Here is a 23,400-nt window from a genome sequence, read left to right as displayed (position 1 = left end):
TGGAACCAAGACTGTGCTTGTATACTGTGTGTTTGGGGACATTGTCTTGTTGGAAGACCCATTTCAAGGGCATGTCCTCTTCAGCATAAGGCAACATAACTTCTTCAAGTATCTTGACATACACAAACTGATCCATGATCCCTGCTATGCGATAAATGGGCTCAACACCAGAGTAGGAGAAACATGCCTGGATCGTGATACTTGTACCACCATACTTCACACTGTCTTCAATGTGTACTGAGGTTTGAATTCAGTGTTTGGGCAGTCTTCTCACACACAGTCTGTTGCCCCTAGACCCAATAAGGGAAATTTTGCTTTCATCATAACCAGCTCAGTAGCCCGCTTTGAGACTGGGAGGTCGGTGGTTCGCGCCCCGGCCGAGTCATTCCTAAGACTTAAAAAGTGGTCGGCGGCGCCCTCTGTTGGCTGCGGCTGCATCGGCTCGCTACAACGGGTCAGGTGCAATCGACATTTCGTTCTGTGTACATTGTTACACAGAATGACAATACAAGGAAATTATTATTATTATTATTATTATTATCAGTCCACAAAATGTTCCTCCATTTTTCTTTAAGCTGGTTGATGTGTTCTTTGGAACTTTTCATGGGGTTTTTAAAAATACATTTGCATCACACAGACCTCTTGTAACTTTCACACCTCTTTCAGGTAACTGTGTTTGATCGTCCTGGAGCTGATCATTGGCTGAGTTTTTGCCAATCTGGAGATCATTTTACTATTTTTTTGGACCTCTTTATAGGTTTATCCCTCTCCAATTGACTATATTTTGTGCAGGCTTGCAAAGTAACGGAATACACGGAATGGCAAAAATGATGTTGGCAAGCTGTTTGGATTTATTTTCATTTTGTTTCTGTCGCACTTTATGTTCGTTTTGCCGGAGCTCAAAGAGATCAAAGCCAGGAGAGAAAGCTTACCACGTGTTGTGAGTCATCATTTTATTCATATTTACTTTCTTTTGTCTTTTATTAGCATATTTGGTATTGGAGTAATCCTAAAATAATTAAAAGTAATCCAGTTAAAGTAACCCTACCCAACCCTGACCCCGATTTTGATGAACTGGTTGCAACACTGCTATTTTTTGAACACACCCCTTTAATCTATTTGCCAATTGCACAGCCTTCGCCTATTATGAATGCTGGGTCTTGTTTGTTTTCTGAGAATCTACTGCACCTACTGGTAACTTCTCTGGCATGTAACAATTAGAAAAAAGTACTAAAAACCAGGGACATAATAGTTTACCACATTGCATTGCTATTATTTTGAAAAGCTCCGTTTATGCATTTCTGTCAACCAATAGAGAAGCACACTCACCTGTATTCTGTGACCAGTAAAACAGGAAAATTGAACATCAGAGTGACTGGGCAGGTTGGATCCCGTCACATAATCAGCACCGCATGAAACTAATGGAGGAAAAACAGAAGATATTTCGAATACAATTGTTGGATTTGAGGAAATTGCTGTTACAAATCTCGTCATGGTCACTAAAGAAACAAACTGTTGAATTGCTATTGTAGGCCAGGGGCGATTTTAGCTTCACAGGAGTATTTCACCTAAGGTGATATAACGACATATTCAATTATGATGACATATCTCATCTCATTAGCTGCACCGCTTATCCTCAGTAGGGTCGCGGGGGTGCTGGAGCCCATCCCAGCAATCATCGGGCAGTGGGCAGCGGACACCCTGAACTGGTTGCCAGGGCACACGGGGACAGACAACTCGCTCGCTGATTCACACCTAGGGACAATTTGGACCGGCCAATCCACCTGAAATGCATGTCTTTGGAATGTGTTTAGCTGTATTTATTTTCTGATTAATTTCCCTTAACAAAAACACGTGTTAAGGTGTGGCCAGCATGAAAATCGCTTGTAAAATGAGCAAGTTGAGATTTATTTTCAATGTGCATAAATTGACTTGACTGGGACGTTGACCCGACCAATATGGCCGCCACGTAGGCACGCTAGTTACCGGGCCGCTTCAGAACTTGTGTTCTATAGATATCTGTGGGGTTTTCTCCCTGCTTGAAAGGAGCAACACGGTGCATTCGGGGCAGTGGGAAAACTAAACGCACGACAGCTTTACGATCACATTAATACTATTATCTTATTTTCATTCATTTAATGTTAAAAGTTTACCCCAGAGCACACAACTCACGATTCCTACCTAAATTCCCCGGGAGGATTCTTCTCTCCAGGCGGCGAAAATCTTCTCTTTGACTCTCGGATGGAGGGCTTGACAAAACAGACAAAATGGTAGAGATTATTAGATAAAATATTATGATTTTCTGATTTTGGGAAGAAAAAAAAGGAAAAAATAACATTGGAGGAGTGCGAGGCTCCATCAAGGAGGACGCTGCTTTTTTTTTTTTCAACTGTTCCAGAACAAAGTGCAATTGCACCTCCACTGCACTAGGGGGCAGTGGCGTTCTCAGTGGAAGAGTGTGTTATTAACATATACACGCAGTGCATTAAACACTGTAGCGCTGTATTTATATTTGTAGTAATTTACTTTGATAAATATATTGGCGGGCAGGATGAGAAAATCTAATGGGCTGCATGCACTTTGCCCAACTTCTGATCTTTATCCATTGGTAAAGATTCGGTGCCCTCACCCGGGACTCGGGTTGGATACCCAGGTTTTTCGATTGTGGTCAGCAATATTTTTGTACATATCTATCGTGTATAATGCGCATGGTAGAAAATACGTGTTATACCGCCCTCTTGATATTATGTATTATACGGTCTCTTGGAAAATTAGACGCAGTTGTTTCGGATTTTGGTTAAAAAAAAATACTCCAATTTCCTCTTGTCCTGGAAGCGACGGCCCTCAGAGTCAACTTTCCTTTTTTTTTTTATTTACATTCGCCCTGTCGGAAATGAGGTGGGCTAAACTTGCCATAAAAGCTAACTTTTCTTAAAATAAATATAATATAAATACAGTTGAAATAAACCTACCTGCTGCCGTTCTGAGTGCAGGCCCGCCAGGCATCCAGCTCCAGGGACAGCTGCTCAATTTTCAGAGGAACATTCACTTCTCGTCGCTTCAACAACTGACTGCATCGGAGAGAGTACTATAAGTACATGAATCGGGATACACTTGGAAGATTTCATCCAAGAACAGAGGTAAGTGGGATAGTGACCGACTTCGTAAACCAGTCTACTTGGTACTAGGATTGGCAATTTGCACAGATTATATAACGCAGAGATCAAATGTAGAGTTTTAAAGAGTTTTGTGCATTGGCTCGCAGGTATACATCATAGGCGCATACACGAGCGGCAGCCTTTCCAGCAGCTCCGTGTTATTTTGCACTTTTTGTGATTTATTGTTTTAAGTGTCTGCTTCCATCTTTGGTGTTTTTCGTCCCGTTTGACAACTACACTATGGATGACTTTCTATCCTCTTGTTATGAGTTTTTACGCACAAAAATGCGTTTATTCGAGGAATCAACTCCTTGCCCTGAAGAATTCTCGTGCCGGCGTGATGAGGGGGCCCTATCGTGATGCAGAGCCGGAGCTAGCTAAGCGGCAAGCGACATTATAAGTCTTCGGTACAGACCGTAATCATGGTAAATGTGAACTCTCTACCAAATAAGACCAACAAACTGGCTGTGCTGGTGGAAAACATCAAAGGGTACAGGAAGAGCAGTTTGCTGTGTTTTACGGAAACATGGCTCACGTCTAGCATCCTAGACGCTAACGTGGAGCTACCCGGCTTCAGCGCTGTTAGGGACAGAGACACAAAAGCCTGCGGGAAGCGGAGGTGGACTCGCTATCTACGTAAACACGAGGTGGTGTAACCCTGGGCACAAAGATTTCCATCTGCTGCAGGGACATCGAACTTTTGGCCTAGCGTGTGACGTCATCCACTCCGCTGTTGCTAAACTACAACACAGCACCCCAAGGCCATCCTGTTAATATGTTAATAAACAACAAAAGGATACTGCTGGAAGTGTGAATTTCCCTACGGGGATGAATAAGGTATCTATCTATCTATTTTAAGAAATATGTAAGCAATAACCATACCAACTACTTCGTGTATACGATAAATTGAAACCACCATGTAATTGAGAGCACTTCATGCACGAAACCCCCAACAGGACAAAATGATAACATAATACACTGGTACCTCTTTATACAGCATTGGTTCTCAAATACTAGGTTAGGTTCTGTCAAGGGTGGCGCGGGCGTGTTTGACTCCTGGGAACATTTTCTTTTTCACTTCCCAGGTGTAAGGCTTTTTCGAGCTTTCATTTTAAAAATCGTTCGGATTGAAACAAATTATTCTTTACTGCAGTCAGTAAACGACTTTGCCTCTAGGTGTTGCTTGTGTTCCAAAATAAATCTATTTTTTCTCTGAAGGATGCTAGAATTTCCTACCCTAATGATAAAAATTAAATTACGTTATCACTTTAAGTTCTTTTGAGTTCTGATATGAATGACTAATCCCAAGAAAATGAAATCAATGAACCAGGCTGTTTGAAATAGAATACGCAATTTAATAACACAGAGAATTCATGATAAAAGGAGGGGAAGGCGCCGGGGATTATGGGAGTTTTCGACCGCTAAAAGTACCATAAAACGAAAGATTCCGGATTTAATGTTAGACAATTTGGGGAGATTCCCTTGTACAGAAAAAAACGCTCACTCCCAAGAGCCAGCAAACATGGTGGTAAATCCGAAACCGTCCTCTTAATTGTTGTTGCGGCCGTCATGCGAAGCAATAGGAAAGAGCACGAGCTATCGATCGGTTCCTCGTTTTTTATGGACCGGGGACGCTTGACCAGATCATGGTTTACTTTGTGATCAATACTTAAATAACCACAACCAAACTCAGTTTTCCACACTTGTATGCTCGTCTGTGTTATGGTAACATGGCCTCGGCAGAGGGCACCTGCGCCCGATCTTGCGGTGCGCCCTATGTAGTGTTAAAGAGAAATAGAACCAGTTAAAGAGACTGCGCCTTTTAACACAGTGCGCCCTATGGTCAAGAAAATATGGTAAGCTAGTATTTAGAGGTACCACTGTACTGTTAAATGTGACCAGGATAAGATAACATGTTGGGAGAAAAAAATTCTGATTGTTTGATTTGGTGTCCACAAAGAACGGTTTTGGCCTTAGGACACTCCTGAAAAATGGTTTCCCTTTTCCAGAAATCCGGCATTTTGTCAACAGTTCTCCTTTTTTCCTATATATTCCAATACATGACACAGTAGTAGGAATTGAAACTAGCGTACCTGGTATATTCATAGAGTGCAGGTACAATACTTGAGTACTGTCTCCTTATGGCAAGCAGACTCCCGATATATCCACACAGGATCAACAGCTCACTGCGGGCTCTGAATACACACATACTTTATGAACAATTTCTGACAGGAAATAGGAATTCGGAATAAATATTATGTACGTTTATTACCACTTTTCTTTGAGACAGATACCGACTTCAATACTCAATTCTTAATGAATATACCACATACTGGTACAAGCAGAAGATAAAATTTAAGATATATTCAAAGAAATATCTTTAAATCCTCTTATTTCCTGTTTTATTGTTTTATATACACAATGGCAATTTATTACTCATTTAATTCCATGTTGCGGATTGTTAAATACTGCAGTATCTCTACTTATGAATGTCTCTACATATGAAGGTTTCAGGTTTTGAAGTACCAGAACGGGAAAATATTGTCTCTAGCTACGAAGTTAAAAATACAGTACAGTACTTGCTGCTATTTTCCGCTGCCAGAGTTTCCCGAACATAAACAAACTGGCTATCGCTTCAAATCTGCCTGGCAACCAGTGCACAGTCATGCTCCCTGCATGCGCTTCGTGTCGCCGTCACAGTTCAGAGTTCAAGGGAGAGGAGGAGGAGGGTTTCCTGAAAGACGTAGCCGTTATTCAATAGGCCAAATTAAAGACATTTTGGCAAAATTCCATGAAAGTGTTGACAAGTCAGGTTATCGCTACATCTGCCTTGTGCATTGTTGGATTGTAAAAAGCAGACATCATTGGATCAGTTTTTCAATGAACAGGAGGCAAAAAGGTAAAAAAAAAAAATTTTTTAAATGTATTATATTCTTTTTTTTAATTTTTTTTTATTATGTGCCTTTTTATGCTCATTGTGCTGTAATCTAGTTTTAACATAAATTTTTTCATGTTTAGATGCTTTTTTTACGATTTATTGTAAATATACTCTGTACTTTTCCGAACTTGCAACGGATTAGCCCATTTACATGCAGAATGCGTCTCGACTTACAAAGTTTTCAGGTTATGAAGCTACTCCCGGAACGAATTAAATTCGAATGTATAGAGGTACCACGGTTGTCAGTAAAGGCAGCCAATACGACTATGATACCTTCAAAGATGATAGCACCAACATGATACCTAGAATCAGTACAGTAATCCCTCGCTGTATCGCGGTATACTTTTCGCTGGTTCTGTACTTTGCAGATTTTCATTGTGCATTGTGTTCTGCAGCAGACAACACACAGTAAATGCTATCACAGGGGCAGCTGGCAGAGGGGTTTGTGTGTTTAGTGGGTGTGACTGTCTGTGATATGCTGTCGGTTGAATAGCAGGGCGGACGCACACGTCAATAGGTCCGCCCAGCGACAGCTATTACTTTAACGGCTCTACACACTGAAAATAAATTAATCAATAAAATGGGACTCTGACGTAAGTAAGAAGAGCGAATAAAAACTTACTGATCACCAGGGTGCTCCGTGGTTTATTATCGGGTCCGGGAAGAGACTGAGGTGGCGGCGGTAGATAAAGTAATAGTAATAATCTCACCAATGCTAGATCCATGAAACAGGTGACTTGGAGCTACATCTCCTGCTAACTGACACATTTGTGACTCTTGTATTCTAATCATCACGGAAACCTGGCTCAACCTAAGAATCCCCAATGCTAGCGTGGAGCTAGCCGCCCACTCTCTACATCGCTTTCTTACACTAAAAGACAAAGCTGTCCAATTTTGTTGTTGTATTGTATAAAGAGCATTTATTTAACTGCTATTCTACGTTCTGTGTTTTTATGTGTAGATCTATAGTTTTGTTACAGTCCTATACATGTCAATGATATCGAAAACAAATGTTATTCATTTCTTGTTTTTGACTAACGAGAACATTTTTGGGAACCTAACCATCGCGAAAAACTAGGGATTACTGTACTCACTCACCTCAAATATATATAATTTGTGAATTGGCTTACTCAGTGGAGCTGGCCTTTAGGAGGCGATCAGTTCTGATGTAACTCAACAGGTCAAGGATTGGATAAACACTGTCCACTGTCCATTCAGATGCAGTCAGCTGTTCTGATGGAGATGAAAAAGAAGTCAGTCTGTAATCAAATATTTCATTTTCCAAACAAATAGTGAGGATTAAAAACCGCCCACAGTCCGTGAAACTCTGTAACCACGTCTCTCCCAGCCTAACCCTGAGTACCGGCTCTCCCCAAGGTTGTGTACTGACCCCCCTGCTTTTCACCCTCTACACCTCCGACTGCTGACCGACCCACCTCACAAACAGAATTGTTAAGTACGCCGACAATACCACTTTGGTCAGCCTCATCTCTGAAGGGGACGAGGCGGCGTACAGGGATGAGGTGGAGTCACTGACAACGTGGTGTTCGAAAAACCACCTTATACTGAGCACCACAAAAGCAAAAGAAATCATACTGGACTTCAGGCGGAAAGGCAGGAACCCAGCACCACTCATTATAAACCTCTCCTGGTCTGCAAACACCAGAGCGGTGGTAGGGAAGGCCCAGCAGCGACTCCATTTCCTGAGAGTGCTCAGGAAAAATCATCTAAAACAACAGATGCTGGTGTCCTTTTATAAAGCCACAGTGGAGAGCATTCTAACATACTGCATTACGGCGTGGCATGCTGCGTGCACGGCAGCAGACAGGAAAACACTTCAGAGGGTCATCAACACAGCCCAGAGAATCGTTGGTTGCTCCCTACCCAGTCTGGAGGACATTGCCTGCTCTTGCTACCTCAGCAGAGCAGAAAACATCATCAAGGACTTTTCTCGCCCCGGCCTCCACCCCTTTGACCTGCTGCCTTCCGGCAGACGCTATGGGTCACACAATACAAAAACAAACAGACTCAGAGACAGTTTCTTCCCCAGAGCCATCACCACCCTTAACACACACCGCACAAAAAACTGAAACTCTTGCAAACACACTACCTCATACAGATGTCAAATTGTATTCATGCCTATGCTCACTTTGCACAATGTTGACTATTTTTTGCACAATGTTGACTATTTTTGCACTTAACGCATATTGCACTAATACGATCCCAAAACTGTATGTAACATCCTACATGCCCACATTTCTTGTGTAAATATTGTGTACATTATAACCTTATCTTCTTTGTTCCTTTATCTTCTTTTATCCTCACAGTTAAATGTGAACCTGGAGTGCTACGCCCAATTTTGTTGTCACAATATGTTCAACCCATTTTGCAACAATGACAATAAAGGTATATTCTATTCTATTCTATGTATCCCTCGTGGTCTAGTGGGGAGGATCCAGCGATCTCCCTGCCGCGATCCGGGTTCACTTCCAGTTGCATTCAATGATATGCAGTTGCTAACAACCATCCATGTTCATAGCAGCCTTGCGGTTTAGCTCTTATCCTTGCACTCCAATTTGATCCCCGGTGCCACTATTGTTATGCAATCGTGGTCAGCGTTAACATTCATCGACTGATTTCTCAAATTTTGTCCGCATATAAAGCGCACTGGATTATAAGCCGCACGTTCCAATTTCTGACCAATTTGGGATTTTTGGGTGAGCCTTGTAGTCTGAAAGCAATGTACCGTAAATTCCGGACTATAAGCCGCTACTTTTTTCCCAAACTTTGAACCCTGCAGCTTATTCAGTGATGCGGCTGATTTATGTAATTTTTCTAAGATTGAGGCCGGTGGAATATATGCGCCGAGGAAGACTGCAACTTCTTGGCTTGTGCACAAATTAAATTAGCGTAAACATACCCTCATCATGCAAAATGCAAAAAGAAAGGCACATGACGCAGCTTTCAAGCTAAAAGCAATCGAGCAATCCGATAAAGAAGGAAACAGAGCTACTGCACGTAAACTTTACCAGACCCGTTTACTGTGTTGCGAGCGTGTTGCTAGCGTGTTTTGGAATAAGGGAGCGTGGGACGACGTCTATATGACAAGGTTTCTTTCCGACACTGAGGAAGACGACTTTGATGGCTTCAGTTCTAAGGAAGAAGATGAGGACGGTTTACCGTGATTTTTACAAGTATGGTATGTTTTTTTAACAGACCCGTTTACTGTTTTGCGAGCGTGTTGCTAGCGTGTTGCTAGCATTAACTGCCCGGATGAAAGTTATATTATTATTATTAAAGCTTTGAAAACTCTCTCGGTGTACCGTCTTTCTTTGTAAATATGTGTAACCATGTATAATATGTATTTGCAACTGTATATTTTTGTAATGTATTTATTTGTATTTATTTTAGAAACTTATTCGGATATGTTTTGTACGAGCGAATGAGAAAGAAGTGGCGGAGCAAACGCAGGCTGACGGGAAGTGAAGTAAAGGTGAGACGTGTTTGTGGACGCGGCGGACAATAGTGGATATATATATAGTTTCCCACCCTTACCTTTGGAAATATACTTTTTTCCTTGGATTACTTTCAACGGGACCCGGACTCTGCAGGTCTGCATCAAACCTTAAGTACCGGTATCATTTCTATTTTGCCGGCTGTGATTTTTGGACTGTGTACTCTAAAGTCGGATTTGGGTTAATTTTGTGTTTGTGTTACATTTTTCAATGTGGGCGCATGCGGCTTATATACAGGTGCGGCTTGTGTAAGTACAAAATCGTTTTTTCTCTTAAAATGTGGTGGGTGCGCCTTATAATCAGGTGCGCTCTATAGTCCGGAATTTACGGTACTTGTCATCATAAATGGTGATAAAAGAAATATAATAAGCTGTCATTACCTTTGACGTGATTGATTGCTATGTTGAGGGCATTTTCGGGTTCAGCAGTCAGAAGGTGATATTTAACAGCTGAAAACAGATCTCCTTCAGACATGGATTCCTCAGCCATGGTTTTACATTCCTCTGACGAAGGGAGGGAACACTGTTCGACAAAAAATGGGGATGAATTGAGTAAAAATACAGTTGTTGTACAATTATCAGTCATTCCAGCAGTGCACATGCCACAAAAATGAAAATTGGTGAGACAGATGGGGCGAGATCTTCTTGATAAAAATGGAGTTTCCTGCAGGATTTTAAGACCTTTTCAAGATCTAGTGAATTAGAGACCAATATTTAACCTAAAATAACACATATTGGGCGAAAAAACGAGGTAAAATAATAGACAGCTTTCTTTGCAAAAGTCATACAATAATACACACTGTTCCTTTAAATTGTGGAACTCCACAAAAGTAGGAGCAAAACAGGGTTTACCTTTTCATGTAACTGGTTGATTTCTGCAGCACTTCCAGGGAAAAAGGCGCAGATCTTGGTCAGTAAAATATGATTCTCAGGGATCATTCCAAGTAGATCTATTGATAGATCCCTAGGGGAAACACAGCAAAGACCATTGCATATTATCTATTTGAGACTATTATATGAATTCCGGTTTGCGTGCATATGTGTGTGTTCGTATGTGGCTTATAGGCTACCAAACGGATGAACCGATTTGTGTGAAAATTTACACAGTAGTACTTCAAGGCCTTTGGGAGTGTCCTTAGCAATGTTCCCTGTAAGTTTCCAGGGGTCTGAGCGTTCACATAAAGTCTGTGAGCAACGCTTGAAACAACAGTGAGCAACCGTAATCCCAAGTGTGGCAAGATAATTAGTTATCAAACATGTCCAAAACTTGACATCAAGTTTCCGGCAATGCAAAATGATTTTTCTCTTTTGAATGAATTGACTCATGTACTATTGCAAAAGTTGTACGGTCTACAAACGTCGTTTGTTCTTACAATTCTTTCACAAAATATCCATTTCTTTTTATTTCCTGATATATTTTGTCGCATAATATTAACATTTTTGGGGGCTTATTGAGTCGGTTGAAAGATACAGAACTGTACTTAATCACATTTTTAGCGGAAGTACAACGTTGTCAACAAGATTCACTTGATATCATTGGAAATTATTTGAATGCAACACAAACTTTTTCTTCTTTTTTCCGTGTTTTTTTCTCCTTTTTTTAAATTCCTTTAAAAAAAATCTCATTGAGTTTATTTTTTTCGAGCTGCTACTTTTTTCTTTTTGTTCTCTGTTTACTTTTTTCCTACATTTCTTTTTTTTCTGGCTTTTTTCTAAATGTTTCCTTCTTTTTTTCTCTTTCTTTTGTTTCTTTTTTTTCTCAGCTTCTCACTACTTTTTCATTTTGGTATTTTTTTATTTTTTGTTCTATTCCCGCATTCCTTTAAGTCATTTTGTGCATAATATTACACAATATTTGGTCATGTTGAGATTAAAGAAGCAAAAACAACCCGAAGAGCCGTTTAGGACCCGAAAGAGCCGGTTCCTTTTAGTGAGCCGAGCCTCAGAAGCCGGTTCTTGACCAACTCTACTAACTTTACTCAACTTCGTTGACTCGACTTCAAAATACCGCATTTATGACACAACGTCAGGGAAACCCGTGTATTTTTACCTTCATGCACTGTAACTTTGACTTGAGTCGCTTCTTAATTAGTAATTTTGAGCCCTCATTTTTGTGCGCTGGCTCGATTTTCTAGTGCGCTGAGAATGTTCGAGCAGTGCGCAATTGCGCACGTGCGCAGCTTAGAGGAAACGCTGGTCCTTAGCTAGGTATTGTGTCAAGGCTGCCGCAATGAATACCCACAAAATCGATAAACATCTGCTTCCGAGTACAAGCGGCTCTGGAACTACATCTGGTAATACTGCTCTTTGGCACTCCCTAATGGCTCTCTGGCACTTTTTCAACAAACCATGGCCCTGACAACCTCGTTCATGTAAATTTTATGGCAATCATAGCAACGTCAAGTCCAATATGTTTGTATTTTAAGAAAAAGTTACAAATTAAGGGGACTCACCATGTGGAGGGGGTCATGTACTTCCTGGCAAGGAGCTCAAGACAGTAGGCTGTACTCTGAGTGGCAATCTCTCCGAGAACAATACCGACACATGCAGCCAATTCCAGCTCATTGCCTCTGATCAGACTCGACATGGCTAGCTAAAATCACAAAAACATACTGAAATGAAATATAACTCTCTCACACATACTACTATACTGGGAGCAACATCAGTCGGACGTCAAACTGTACAAAATAGAGAGACTGATCAGTGTGTATCGCCATGGTTACCAAAGGTACCAAAAGTAGAAAAACACTGAGCGGTGAGGTAATCATTACACTAGGTGTGACAAAACCCTATAGTAATAGCTATTTTGATGGCTTGTGTGAGAGTTTATAGCAGTGTGTGTAGGAGAGTATAGTAGCATGTGTGTGAAAGCATAGTAGTGTGCACATGAGAGTAGTAGCATGTGTGTGAAAGCATAGTAGTGTGTGTAGGAGAGTATAGTAGCATGTGTGTGAAAGCATAGTAGTGTGCACATGAGAGTAGTAGCATGTGTGTGAAAGCATAGTAGTGTGTGTAGGAGAGTATAGTAGCATGTGTGTGAAAGCATAGTAGTGTGCATATGAGAGTAGTAGCATGTGTGTGAAAGCATAGTAGTGTGTGTAGGAGAGTATAGTAGCATGTGTGTGAAGGCATAGTAGTGTGTGTAGGAGAGTATAGTAGCATATGTGTGAAAGCATAGTAGTGTGCATATGAGAGTAGTAGCATGTGTGTGAAAGTATAGTAGTGTGTGTAGGAGAGTATAGTAGCATGTGTGTGAAGGCATAGTAGTGTGCATATGAGAGTAGTAGCATGTGTGTGAAAGCATAGTAGTGTGTGTAGGAGAGTATAGTAGCATGTGTGTGAAAGCATAGTAGTGTGCACATGAGAGTAGTAGCATGTGTGTGAAAGCATAGTAGTGTGTGTAGGAGAGTATAGTAGCATGTGTGTGAAAGCATAGTAGTGTGCATATGAGAGTAGTAGCATGTGTGTGAAAGCATAGTAGTGTGTGTAGGAGAGTATAGTAGCATGTGTGTGAAGGCATAGTAGTGTGTGTAGGAGAGTATAGTAGCATATGTGTGAAAGCATAGTAGTGTGCATATGAGAGTAGTAGCATGTGTGTGAAAGTATAGTAGTGTGTGTAGGAGAGTATAGTAGCATGTGTGTGAAAGCATAGTAGTGTGCACATGAGAGTAGTAGCATGTGTGTGAAAGCATAGTAGTGTGTGTAGGAGAGTATAGTAGCATGTGTGTGAAAGCATAGTAGTGTGCACATGAGAGTAGTAGCATGTGTGTGAAAGCATAGTAGTGTGTGTAGGAGAGTATAGTAGCATGTGTGTGAAAGCATAGTAGTGTGCATATGAGAGTAGTAGCATGTGTGTGAAAGCATAGTAGTGTGTGTAGGAGAGTATAGTAGCATGTGTGTGAAGGCATAGTAGTGTGTGTAGGAGAGTATAGTAGCATATGTGTGAAAGCATAGTAGTGTGCATATGAGAGTAGTAGCATGTGTGTGAAAGTATAGTAGTGTGTGTAGGAGAGTATAGTAGCATGTGTGTGAAGGCATAGTAGTGTGCATATGAGAGTAGTAGCATGTGTGTGAAAGCAAAGTAGTGTGTGTATGAGAGTATAGTAGCATGTGTGTGAAAGCATAGTAGTGTGTGTAGGAGAGTATAGTAGCATGTGTGTGAAAGCATAGTAGTGTGCATATGAGAGTAGTAGCATGTGTGTGAAAGTAAAGTAGTGTGTGTATGAAAGTATAGTAGCATATGTGTGAAAGCATAGTAGTGTGTGTAGGAGAGTATAGTAGCATGTGTGTGAAAGCATAGTAGTGTGTCTAGAAGAGTATAGTAGCATGTGTGTGAAAGCATAGTAGTGTGTGTAGGAGAGTATAGTAGCATGTGTGTGAACGCATAGTAGTGTGTGTAGGAGAGTATAGTAGCATGTGTGTGAAAGCATAGTAGTGTGCATATGAGAGTAGTAGCATGTGTGTGAAAGCATAGTAGTGTGTGTATGAGAGTATAGTAGCATGCGTGTGAAAGCATAGTAGTGTGCATATGAGAGTAGTAGCATGTGTGTGAAAGTAAAGTAGTGTGTGTATGAAAGTATAGTAGCATATGTGTGAAAGCATAGTAGTGTGTGTAGGAGAGTATAGTAGCATGTGTGTGAAAGCATAGTAGTGTGTGTAGGAGAGTATAGTAGCATGTGTGTGAAAGCATAGTAGTGTGTGTAGGAGAGTATAGTAGCATGTGTGTGAAGGCATAGTAGTGTGTGTAGGAGAGTATAGTAGCATATGTGTGAAAGCATAGTAGTGTGCATATGAGAGTAGTAGCATGTGTGTGAAAGCATAGTAGTGTGTGTAGGAGAGTATAGTAGCATGTGTGTGAAAGCATAGTAGTGTGCATATGAGAGTAGTAGCATGTGTGTGAAAGCATAGTAGTGTGTGTAGGAGAGTATAGTAGCATGTGTGTGAAGGCATAGTAGTGTGTGTAGGAGAGTATAGTAGCATATGTGTGAAAGCATAGTAGTGTGCATATGAGAGTAGTAGCATGTGTGTGAAAGTATAGTAGTGTGTGTAGGAGAGTATAGTAGCATGTGTGTGAAGGCATAGTAGTGTGCATATGAGAGTAGTAGCATGTGTGTGAAAGCAAAGTAGTGTGTGTATGAGAGTATAGTAGCATGTGTGTGAAAGCATAGTAGTGTGTGTAGGAGAGTATAGTAGCATGTGTGTGAAAGCATAGTAGTGTGCATATGAGAGTAGTAGCATGTGTGTGAAAGTAAAGTAGTGTGTGTATGAAAGTATAGTAGCATATGTGTGAAAGCATAGTAGTGTGTGTAGGAGAGTATAGTAGCATGTGTGTGAAAGCATAGTAGTGTGTCTAGAAGAGTATAGTAGCATGTGTGTGAAAGCATAGTAGTGTGTGTAGGAGAGTATAGTAGCATGTGTGTGAACGCATAGTAGTGTGTGTAGGAGAGTATAGTAGCATGTGTGTGAAAGCATAGTAGTGTGCATATGAGAGTAGTAGCATGTGTGTGAAAGCATAGTAGTGTGTGTATGAGAGTATAGTAGCATGCGTGTGAAAGCATAGTAGTGTGCATATGAGAGTAGTAGCATGTGTGTGAAAGTAAAGTAGTGTGTGTATGAAAGTATAGTAGCATATGTGTGAAAGCATAGTAGTGTGTGTAGGAGAGTATAGTAGCATATTTGTGAAAGCATAGTAGTGTGTGTAGGAGAGTATAGTAGCATGTGTGTGAAAGCATAGTAGTGTATGAGAGTATAGTAGCATGTGTGTGAAGGCATAGTAGTGTGTGTATGAGAGTATAGTAATGTGTGTAAAAGCATAGTAGTGTGAGTATGAGAGTATAGTAGCATGCGTGTGAAAGCATAGTAGTGTGTGTAGGAGAGTATAGTAGCATGCGTGTGAAAGCATAGTAGTGTGTGTAGGAGAGTATAGTAGCATGTGTGTGAAAGCATAGTAGTGTGCATATGAGAGTAGTAGCATGTGTGTGAAAGCATAGTAGTGTGTGTAGGAGAGCAGTAGCATGTGTGTGAAAGCATAGTAGCGTGAGTAGGAGAGTATAGTAGCATGTGTGTGAAGGCATAGTAGTGTGTGTAGGAGAGTATAGTAGCATGTGTGTGAAGGCATAGTAATGTGTGTAGGAGAGTATAGTAGCATATGTGTGAAAGCATAGTAGTGTGTGTAGGAGAGTATAGTAGCATGTGTGTGAAGGCATAGTAATGTGTGTAGGAGAGTATAGTAGCATGTGTGTGAAAGCATAGTAGTGTGAGTATGAGAGTATAGTAGCATGTGTGTGAAGGCATAGTAGTGTGTGTATGAGAGTATAGTAACATGTGTAAAAGCATAGTAGTGTGAGTATGAGAGTATAGTAGCATGCGTGTGAAAGCAAAGTAGTGTGTGTATGAGAGTATAGTAACATGTGTGTGAAAGCATAGTAGTGTGTGTATGAGAGTATAGTAGCATGCGTGTGAAAGCATAGTAGTGTGTGTAGGAGAGTATAGTAGCATGCGTGTGAAAGCATAGTAGTGTGTGTAGGAGAGTATAGTAGCATGTGTGTGAAAGCATAGTAGTGTGCATATGAGAGTAGTAGCATGTGTGTGAAAGCATAGTAGTGTGTGTAGGAGAGCAGTAGCATGTGTGTGAAAGCATAGTAGTGTGAGTAGGAGAGTATAGTAGCATGTGTGTGAAGGCAAAGTAGTGTGTGTAGGAGAGTATAGTAGCATGTGTGTGAACGCATAGTAATGTGTGTATGAGAGTATAGTAGCATATGTGTGAAAGCATAGTAGTGTGTGTATGAGAGTATAGTAGCATGTGTGTAAAGGCATAGTAATGTGTGTAGGAGAGTATAGTAGCATGTGTGTGAAAGCATAGTAGTGTGAGTATGAGAGTATACGTAGTAGCATGTGTGTGAAGGCATAGTAGTGTGTGTATGAGAGTATAGTAACGTGTGTAAAAGCATAGTAGTGTGAGTATGAGAGTATAGTAGCATGCGTGTGAAAGCAAAGTAGTGTGTGTATGAGGGTATAGTAACATGTGTGTAAAAGCATAGTAGTGTGTGTATGAGAGTATAGTAGCATGCGTGTGAAAGCATCGTAGTGTGTGTAGGAGAGTATAGTAACATGTGTGTGAAAGCATAGTAGTGTGTGTATGAGAGTATAGTAGCATGCGTGTGAAAGCATAGTAGTGTGTGTAGGAGAGTATAGTAGCATGTGTGAGAGTATAGTATAATAGTATGTTTGTGAAAGTGTAGTAGTAAGTGTATGAGAGAATAGTAACATGTGTGAAAGAGTAGTGTGTGTATGAGAGTCTAGTAGTATGTGTGTGAAAGTACAGTAGCATGTGTGAGAGAGTATAGAAGTGTGTGTATGACAGTATAGTAGTATGTGTGTGAGAGAATAGTAACATCTGTAAGAGTATAGTAGCGTGTATGAGAGTATATTAGTATGTGTGTGAAAGCATAGTGTGTTTTTGAGAGTGTGTGTGTAAAAGCATAGTGTGTGTGTATGAGAGTATAGTAGCATGCGTGTGAAAGCATAGTAGTGTGTGTAGGAGAGTATAGTAGCATGTGTGAGAGTATAGTATAATAGTATGTTTGTGAAAGTGTAGTAGTAAGTGTATGAGAGAATAGTAACATGTGTGAAAGAGTAGTGTGTGTATGAGAGTCTAGTAGTATGTGTGTGAAAGTAAAGTAGCATGTGTGAGAGAGTATAGAAGTGTGTGTATGACAGTATAGTAGTATGTGTGTGAGAGAATAGTAACATCTGTAAGAGTATAGTAGCGTGTATGAGAGTATATTAGTATGTGTGTGAAAGCATAGTGTGTTTTTGAGAGTGTGTGTGTAAAAGCATAGTGTGTGTGTATGAGAGTATAGTAGCATGCGTGTGAAAGCATAGTAGTGTGTGTAGGAGAGTATAGTAGCATGTGTGAGAGTATAGTATAATAGTATGTTTGTGAAAGTGTAGTAGTAAGTGTATGAGAGAATAGTAACATGTGTGAAAGAGTAGTGTGTGTATGAGAGTCTAGTAGTATGTGTGTGAAAGTACAGTAGCATGTGTGAGAGAGTATAGAAGTGTGTGTATGACAGTATAGTAGTATGTGTGTGAGAGAATAGTAACTTCTGTAAGAGTATAGTAGCGTGTATGAGAGTATATTAGTATGTGTGTGAAAGCATAGTGTGTTTTTGAGAGTGTGTGTGTAAAAGCATAGTGTGTGTATGACAGTATAGAAGCATGTGTGTGAGAGAGTATAGTAGGGTTTGTGCATGGGTATGACTTTGCATGTGAAAGCAAGTACAATTTACTCCTCTCATAGTTAATAAATACTTTCTGACGGAAACACTCACGCCCTAACGTACCTTCACATTATCGACTGCTAGGTGGCAGCACGCAGCCAGAACAGAGCGGCCATCTTGGAAGTACCACTCCGCAAGCTGTTCACATATATTATGAAGGAGACTGTGGAAAAAGGAATCATTGAAAATGAGAATTAAATATAAAAAATAAAAAATACATAAATAAATACACCAATCCTTGTTTTTTCAGGTATTAGAGTTGATTTGGAATCGACGTTTTTCTCATAAAACTTTATATTCCTCAAATGATTTTAAATACAATCTCAGTGAAATGAAACTCTCATTTAAAAAATCCAGAACCTTACAATTTTAGAGTCTAGTAAGTGCAAAATCCTGATTGTCCTGAGATCTGCAGAAAAGCATAATTGGAATACAACATTATAGAATAGGGGTCTCCAACGTGGTGCCCACGGGCACCAGGTAGCCCCCTAACGCCATTTGAATAGCCCCCAGACTGGTTTGGAAAATATATCATGGTTGATTGTGATCCTCCAGGGAATTTGATTTGCAACTGGCATGATATTTAGAGGTTGAACCGTCTATTCTAACCACTAATAATTACAACCTGCTAATAACTTAATAATAACAGTAACAACATAGTAATAAGATGTTATATTAAACATGCATATCAATATTAGCTGTTCATGCTAATCGCTAACAAAAAAAGTAGTTTTCAGCTTCAAAAAGGTTGGTGTCCCCTGTTATAGATTATGGAATTTCAAAACTAAAAAGTTTTAGAAACTAACATAGAGCGAAGGATTCGGCATGCCACCTTCCCCCTGAGTGTGCCATCTAGTGAGCAAGACACAATCTCCACACAAACTGACCCTTTATCCTCCTCTGCCTTTATTGGACTGTTGTCTGGACATTGTGAACGCTTGTGTCATGATTACCGCTTTGAATCGCCTGTGCCCGCTCATTTGGCATCTGATTGGCTCCCTGTCCCTATTTAAACCCAGTCCTGTCACTCTCCTGTTGTCAGTCCGTCTGCGAACCTCTGTTGATACAAGGCAAGCCTTTTTGATCCTGACTCCCACCTGTCCCGTTTTTGCACCCGTTTCCCACCTGTCCGTTCCTGATCTCCCACGCCCTGTTTTTTGATCCCGACCATGTCTGCCTCCCGTCCAGGCTTATGACCTGTTTCCGACCCCGACCGCGTTTTTGCTCTCCTGTCCCGGCTATTGACCTGTTTTTCCGTCCCTGACCCCGCCATCGCCCGCTACGGAAGATCCACTTCCGTATTTGGATCACAATCCGATTGCGAGAGCGACTTGCTTCCCGCCTCCAGCGAGCACCGGATTGTGGGCGCAGCCCTTCCTCTCTCTTTCAAAAAAAACTTGTGGTTAACGTTCTGCAATTGGGTCCTGATTCCCTTCTGGTCGTGACAGCTTGTTTGTTTCTTCCTGATTTCCTTATTCACCCTTGGATACATTAGTGGGGTCAAAATGACCCCCTTGTTTGTAATTCTTTAATTTCTTTAAAAATAAAAAATCTCATAGTGTCATACTCTAGGTATTCCCTATAAATGTAGTATTTTTTTTTACACAAATTTTAGGCCTCACTCATAGAAAAGTTTATGTACTGATAGGTCATGCACTCAAGGGTTAAATAACATCTTTTTTGAGCATCCCTACCTTGGTTTCTCCTTCCCTTCACTTGGGTCCCCCAAAAACAAAACCGAATGACCCGACTACCAAAGGACCCAGGGGGAAGCTTCAACATTTTTGTCCCAGCAGCTTCTGGTTCTCTGCCGCGAGTAGAAAGTCCCTTAAGTGCTTCCTAGTCCTATCCAGGCGGCAAAGAGAAAACCCCTCGGCCGCTTCCGATTCCTGTCTCAGTCGCAAAGCTTCTGGCTCCTATCTTGGTGGCCAGGAGCAAGTGTCACGACACCAGGAACGGAGACAGGACCCAGTAGCGTTCGTTTACTCAGTTTTATTGATAAGAGGGAGAGAAGGGCTTGCTTCCACGATCCGAAGATTAACGGACAAGTGTAGCAGGAGACTTCCGTGTCGAGCGAGGAGGGTCGAAGAACGGCAGGAATTACAAGTCGTTAGCCGGGACTGGAGAGCAAGGGCAGGGTCAAGTTTGGAAACGAGGTCGGCAACGGGAGGCAGGCAGGTAGCGGGGCAAAACAGATCGGATAACGGGCAGGCAGAACGGGGCAGAGTCAGGTCCGGAAACAGGTTGGCAACAAGGATCAGGCAGAGAAAAACAGGGCAGGAACAGAGTCTGACGTAAGAGCTTGCCGAGCTGGGAGCATCGGTTCGCATAACGATCTGACAGGGATCTCTTGAAAGCCGGGGGTTTAAAAGGAGTTCAACAGCCAATCAACTTTCAGGGCTGTTGGCGCCAATTGAGCAGTCACAGGTGCTCTGAATCGGCAATCATGACAGCAAGGGCTGTTTCCTGCAGCCTCAGTAAAAAATGAGGATCAAACTAAGTATGATTTTTAATAATAAGATCAGTCAACTCAAGTGATTTTTATTTGTATAGCCCTTAATCACAAAGAGTCTCTAAGGGCTTCACAGGTTATTACACAGACTATTTTTTTCAGACTATTATTACACCGTCCCCTGATCTGGAACCAACATGAAGGCAAGGAAAAACTCAAAAACCTCAACATCAGGAATAAAGTAACAAACAAAGGGTCACAAAACCAAATAACCAAGCGTCCAAACCTGACAATATCCAAACCAGAAACAAAGACCAAACTGGAAATGAAGATGCAAATTCTATAACCGGACAGTGTGCTGTCCAGGCAGTCGATATAAAGGAGATTGGGGTCATGTGTGTTTTGCTTCCCGGTGGCGCCCTCTGGGGGAATGTGGTATGCCTGATCCTAACACAAAGTGCCTGAATAATGGAATAGATAAAGGGGGGTGACAATGCGGCATTGCGCAATTTACCTTTGGTATTGTTCTCTGTTATCCACGTCGTTGGTTTTGTGGCTAGTGGACGACGTTTGAGGTGTGCGGATGTTCCCCTCGCATGCCCCCTGAAACAAAAACGTTCAATAATTTTTTCATTATACATTTCCTTGCATAAATATTGATGAAAATATTCACGGCACTTCCCTTTCCAAAAATAAACCTGTCGCATGAGGTTTTCTGTCCATGACTGAAGTCTGCTGGGATGGGCTAAAGCGCCCTGTGTCAGAACCGGAACGGAGACAGGACCCACTCACGTAACGTTTCTCACAGTTTTATTGGGAAGAAGGAAAAGGAGTGCACACACGATTCGGAGGTCGCTGGTCGCGGGGAGTAGGTTGCTCAGACGTGTGACTTCCATGGCGAGCGATGGCGGTGTCGGGAACGGAAAAAGTCGAAAGCAAGGATAGGAGAGTAGACGTGCTCGAGAACAAAAACGGGTCATTATTTGGGACGGGGGAACAGACGTGGTCGAGATCAAAACAGGTCATAACGGGAGACAAAAAAGAAGTAAAAAACAGGCGAAAAAGGACTTGCCATGTAAAAACAGAGATTCGCAGACGGACCAACAAAAGGGGACTGACAGGACCGAGTTTAAATACTGACAGGAAGCCAATCCGTCAACAAGCTGCAGCTGGTGCCACACAGATGGGGCCAATTGGGCACCATGGCAACCGTGAAACCCTGCTACATTCGTGAAAATAAGCGGTTGGACGATAAATGAATTAATAAATATGGCTAGTTTCATGAGTACATTTGGCACTTGGATAAAACAAGGGCCACAATCATCTTCTATGTGACTTTCCAATTTCTGTGTATGTGCAGCCGAAACTGTCATGACTCCTGATGCGGGGCACCTGAGGCTGCCCCGTTGGCGCCAACAGCCACGGACCCTGATTGGCTGTTGGACTCTTTTTAAACTCTCGTCTTCCTGAAAGAACCTGTCAGATCGTCTGCGAACCTATGCTCCCAGCTAGGCAAACTTTTGTGACTCTCCGACTCTATCCTGCCCCATTCTCTGTCTGAAACCTGTTGCCGACCTCTTTTCTGGACCCGTTTATGTTTTTGCTCCACCGCCCCGGCCATCGACCTGTTTTCTCGACTACCTTCGCTCGACACGGAAGGGCCACTTCCGCGTTCCTGCTATCTGCTACCCGTGACCGACAATCATCGGACGTGGATCTCTTCTAAATAAAACTGAGTTAAACGAATGTAATTGGGTCCCGTCTCCATTCCTGGTCCGTGACAGAAACAACACGGTAAGCGACTTGTTCGGTCAGAATATATAGGGCAAAGCTTTAACTGCAGTTTACACTCACTGTGTTATATCAACAGACCCTCTTTTGGCTGAACGCATTTTAGGGAATCCTTTATATGGAAGCTCCTTAATTAATCTGTTTACTGTTGCGACACTTTATGAGGAAAACCCAAAGAACAAACTGGAAACACCCAGAGATTGGGTGAGCGGTAGGGGTGGGCAGATCTCTGCACACAGAGCGCACAAAAATATTGTCTATGCGGTAGAGAAACACGTTTTAAGTGGTATATTTGTTGATATAGGACACAGGCTCTGGCATTCTTCTTATCATTTCATAGATCATCAAACATCACACAGTGAAATAAAATGTGCCGAAGAATAAGCTTCTGTCTGGGAGAACGGGTTTGGTTCTTTTGTTGAATCAAAAGTTGTACCTGTGTAATCAGTAAGGCCTCTAGCAGTTGCCCCCTGCCAGTGAAGAATGTTACAAGTTTTTGTACGTCTCCTGTGGCGATGCAGTAGGGGATAGCGTCATCGTTATCCTCCAACATTAGCTGATCAGCTCTCCTGTAATACAAGAATAACACATCAGGTATTCCCAAACTGTTTTTTTTTTTTTCAATTACCGTATTTTCCGCACTATAAGGCGCACCTAAAAGCCTTTATTTTTTTTTTCAAAAGCTGACCATGCGCCTTATAATACAGTGCGCCTTGTATATGGATCAATATTAAGTCGCAAAGTCTTGCAACTAAAGCAAGCAGCCGCCGACTAGATTTTCCCCCGAACGCCAAGTAGTCCGCGGTGTATGCTGGGATTTATTTACTGGCGTTTCATTGGCTAACCAATGTGTCAATCATCATTTGAATCCATCACTATTGGCTAAAGTTATTCGGAGGTCAAGGGGCAGATCCTTTTTATCATTTACAGGCTCGCATAGGCTAAAGGGGCGAAACAAAGCCTGCGATTGGACGAAAAAGATGAATGTGAATCACAGGTTCGGTTGCACCACGGCATTGAGTAAACAATTTTTACTATTCTGTATTTGTAAATATTTGACTCTCCTGGATTTACTACACTCACGGTTGTAAGGTTACGTATCATTAATGAACGTGAAGGCTGCAAGAGAACTTAGTAGGTGAGCTACGCGGATTTATATTTTCCCGGTATCTTGTTTTAGAACGATCTTGATGTTTCTGTGATGAGTCTATTTTTACACTAAATTCAATTCAAAGTGTTTATTGTCATACGCACAGTAAAGAACC

The 23,400-nt window shown here is 41.5% G+C and overlaps 1 protein-coding gene across 3 annotated transcripts in view; it reads right to left on the bottom strand.

The window, feature by feature from the left end:
- Positions 1-23,400, bottom strand: part of wdr17 (WD repeat domain 17) — a 69,419-nt gene that overhangs the window by 9,479 nt on the left and 36,540 nt on the right. For 2 of the 3 annotated variants that reach the window (XM_088341643.1, XM_088341645.1), the window contains exons 21-31: positions 22,572-22,704; positions 20,859-20,947; positions 17,956-18,055; positions 12,064-12,203; positions 10,463-10,574; positions 9,992-10,133; positions 7,227-7,329; positions 5,252-5,353; positions 2,973-3,071; positions 2,182-2,249; positions 1,330-1,418 (exon numbers count right to left, since the gene is read on the bottom strand). In XM_088341643.1, coding sequence (XP_088197769.1) covers positions 1,330-1,418; positions 2,182-2,249; positions 2,973-3,071; positions 5,252-5,353; positions 7,227-7,329; positions 9,992-10,133; positions 10,463-10,574; positions 12,064-12,203; positions 17,956-18,055; positions 20,859-20,947; positions 22,572-22,704 — 1,177 coding nt within the window. Of the gene's footprint in view, positions 1-1,329; positions 1,419-2,181; positions 2,250-2,972; positions 3,072-5,251; positions 5,354-7,226; positions 7,330-9,991; positions 10,134-10,462; positions 10,575-12,063; positions 12,204-17,955; positions 18,056-20,858; positions 20,948-22,571; positions 22,705-23,400 lie in introns of those variants that run through there. The other variant, XR_015851095.1, reaches the window with a different exon arrangement.

The sequence above is a fragment of the Urocampus carinirostris genome, chromosome 8, assembly GCF_059441175.1.
Source record: "Urocampus carinirostris isolate Australia breed hairy pipefish chromosome 8, RoL_Ucar_1.0, whole genome shotgun sequence".
In the NCBI taxonomy this organism is placed as follows: Eukaryota; Metazoa; Chordata; class Actinopteri; order Syngnathiformes; family Syngnathidae; genus Urocampus; species Urocampus carinirostris.
The sequence above is the reverse complement of the archived record's forward strand: the minus strand, read 5'-3'. Positions and strand labels throughout refer to the sequence as shown.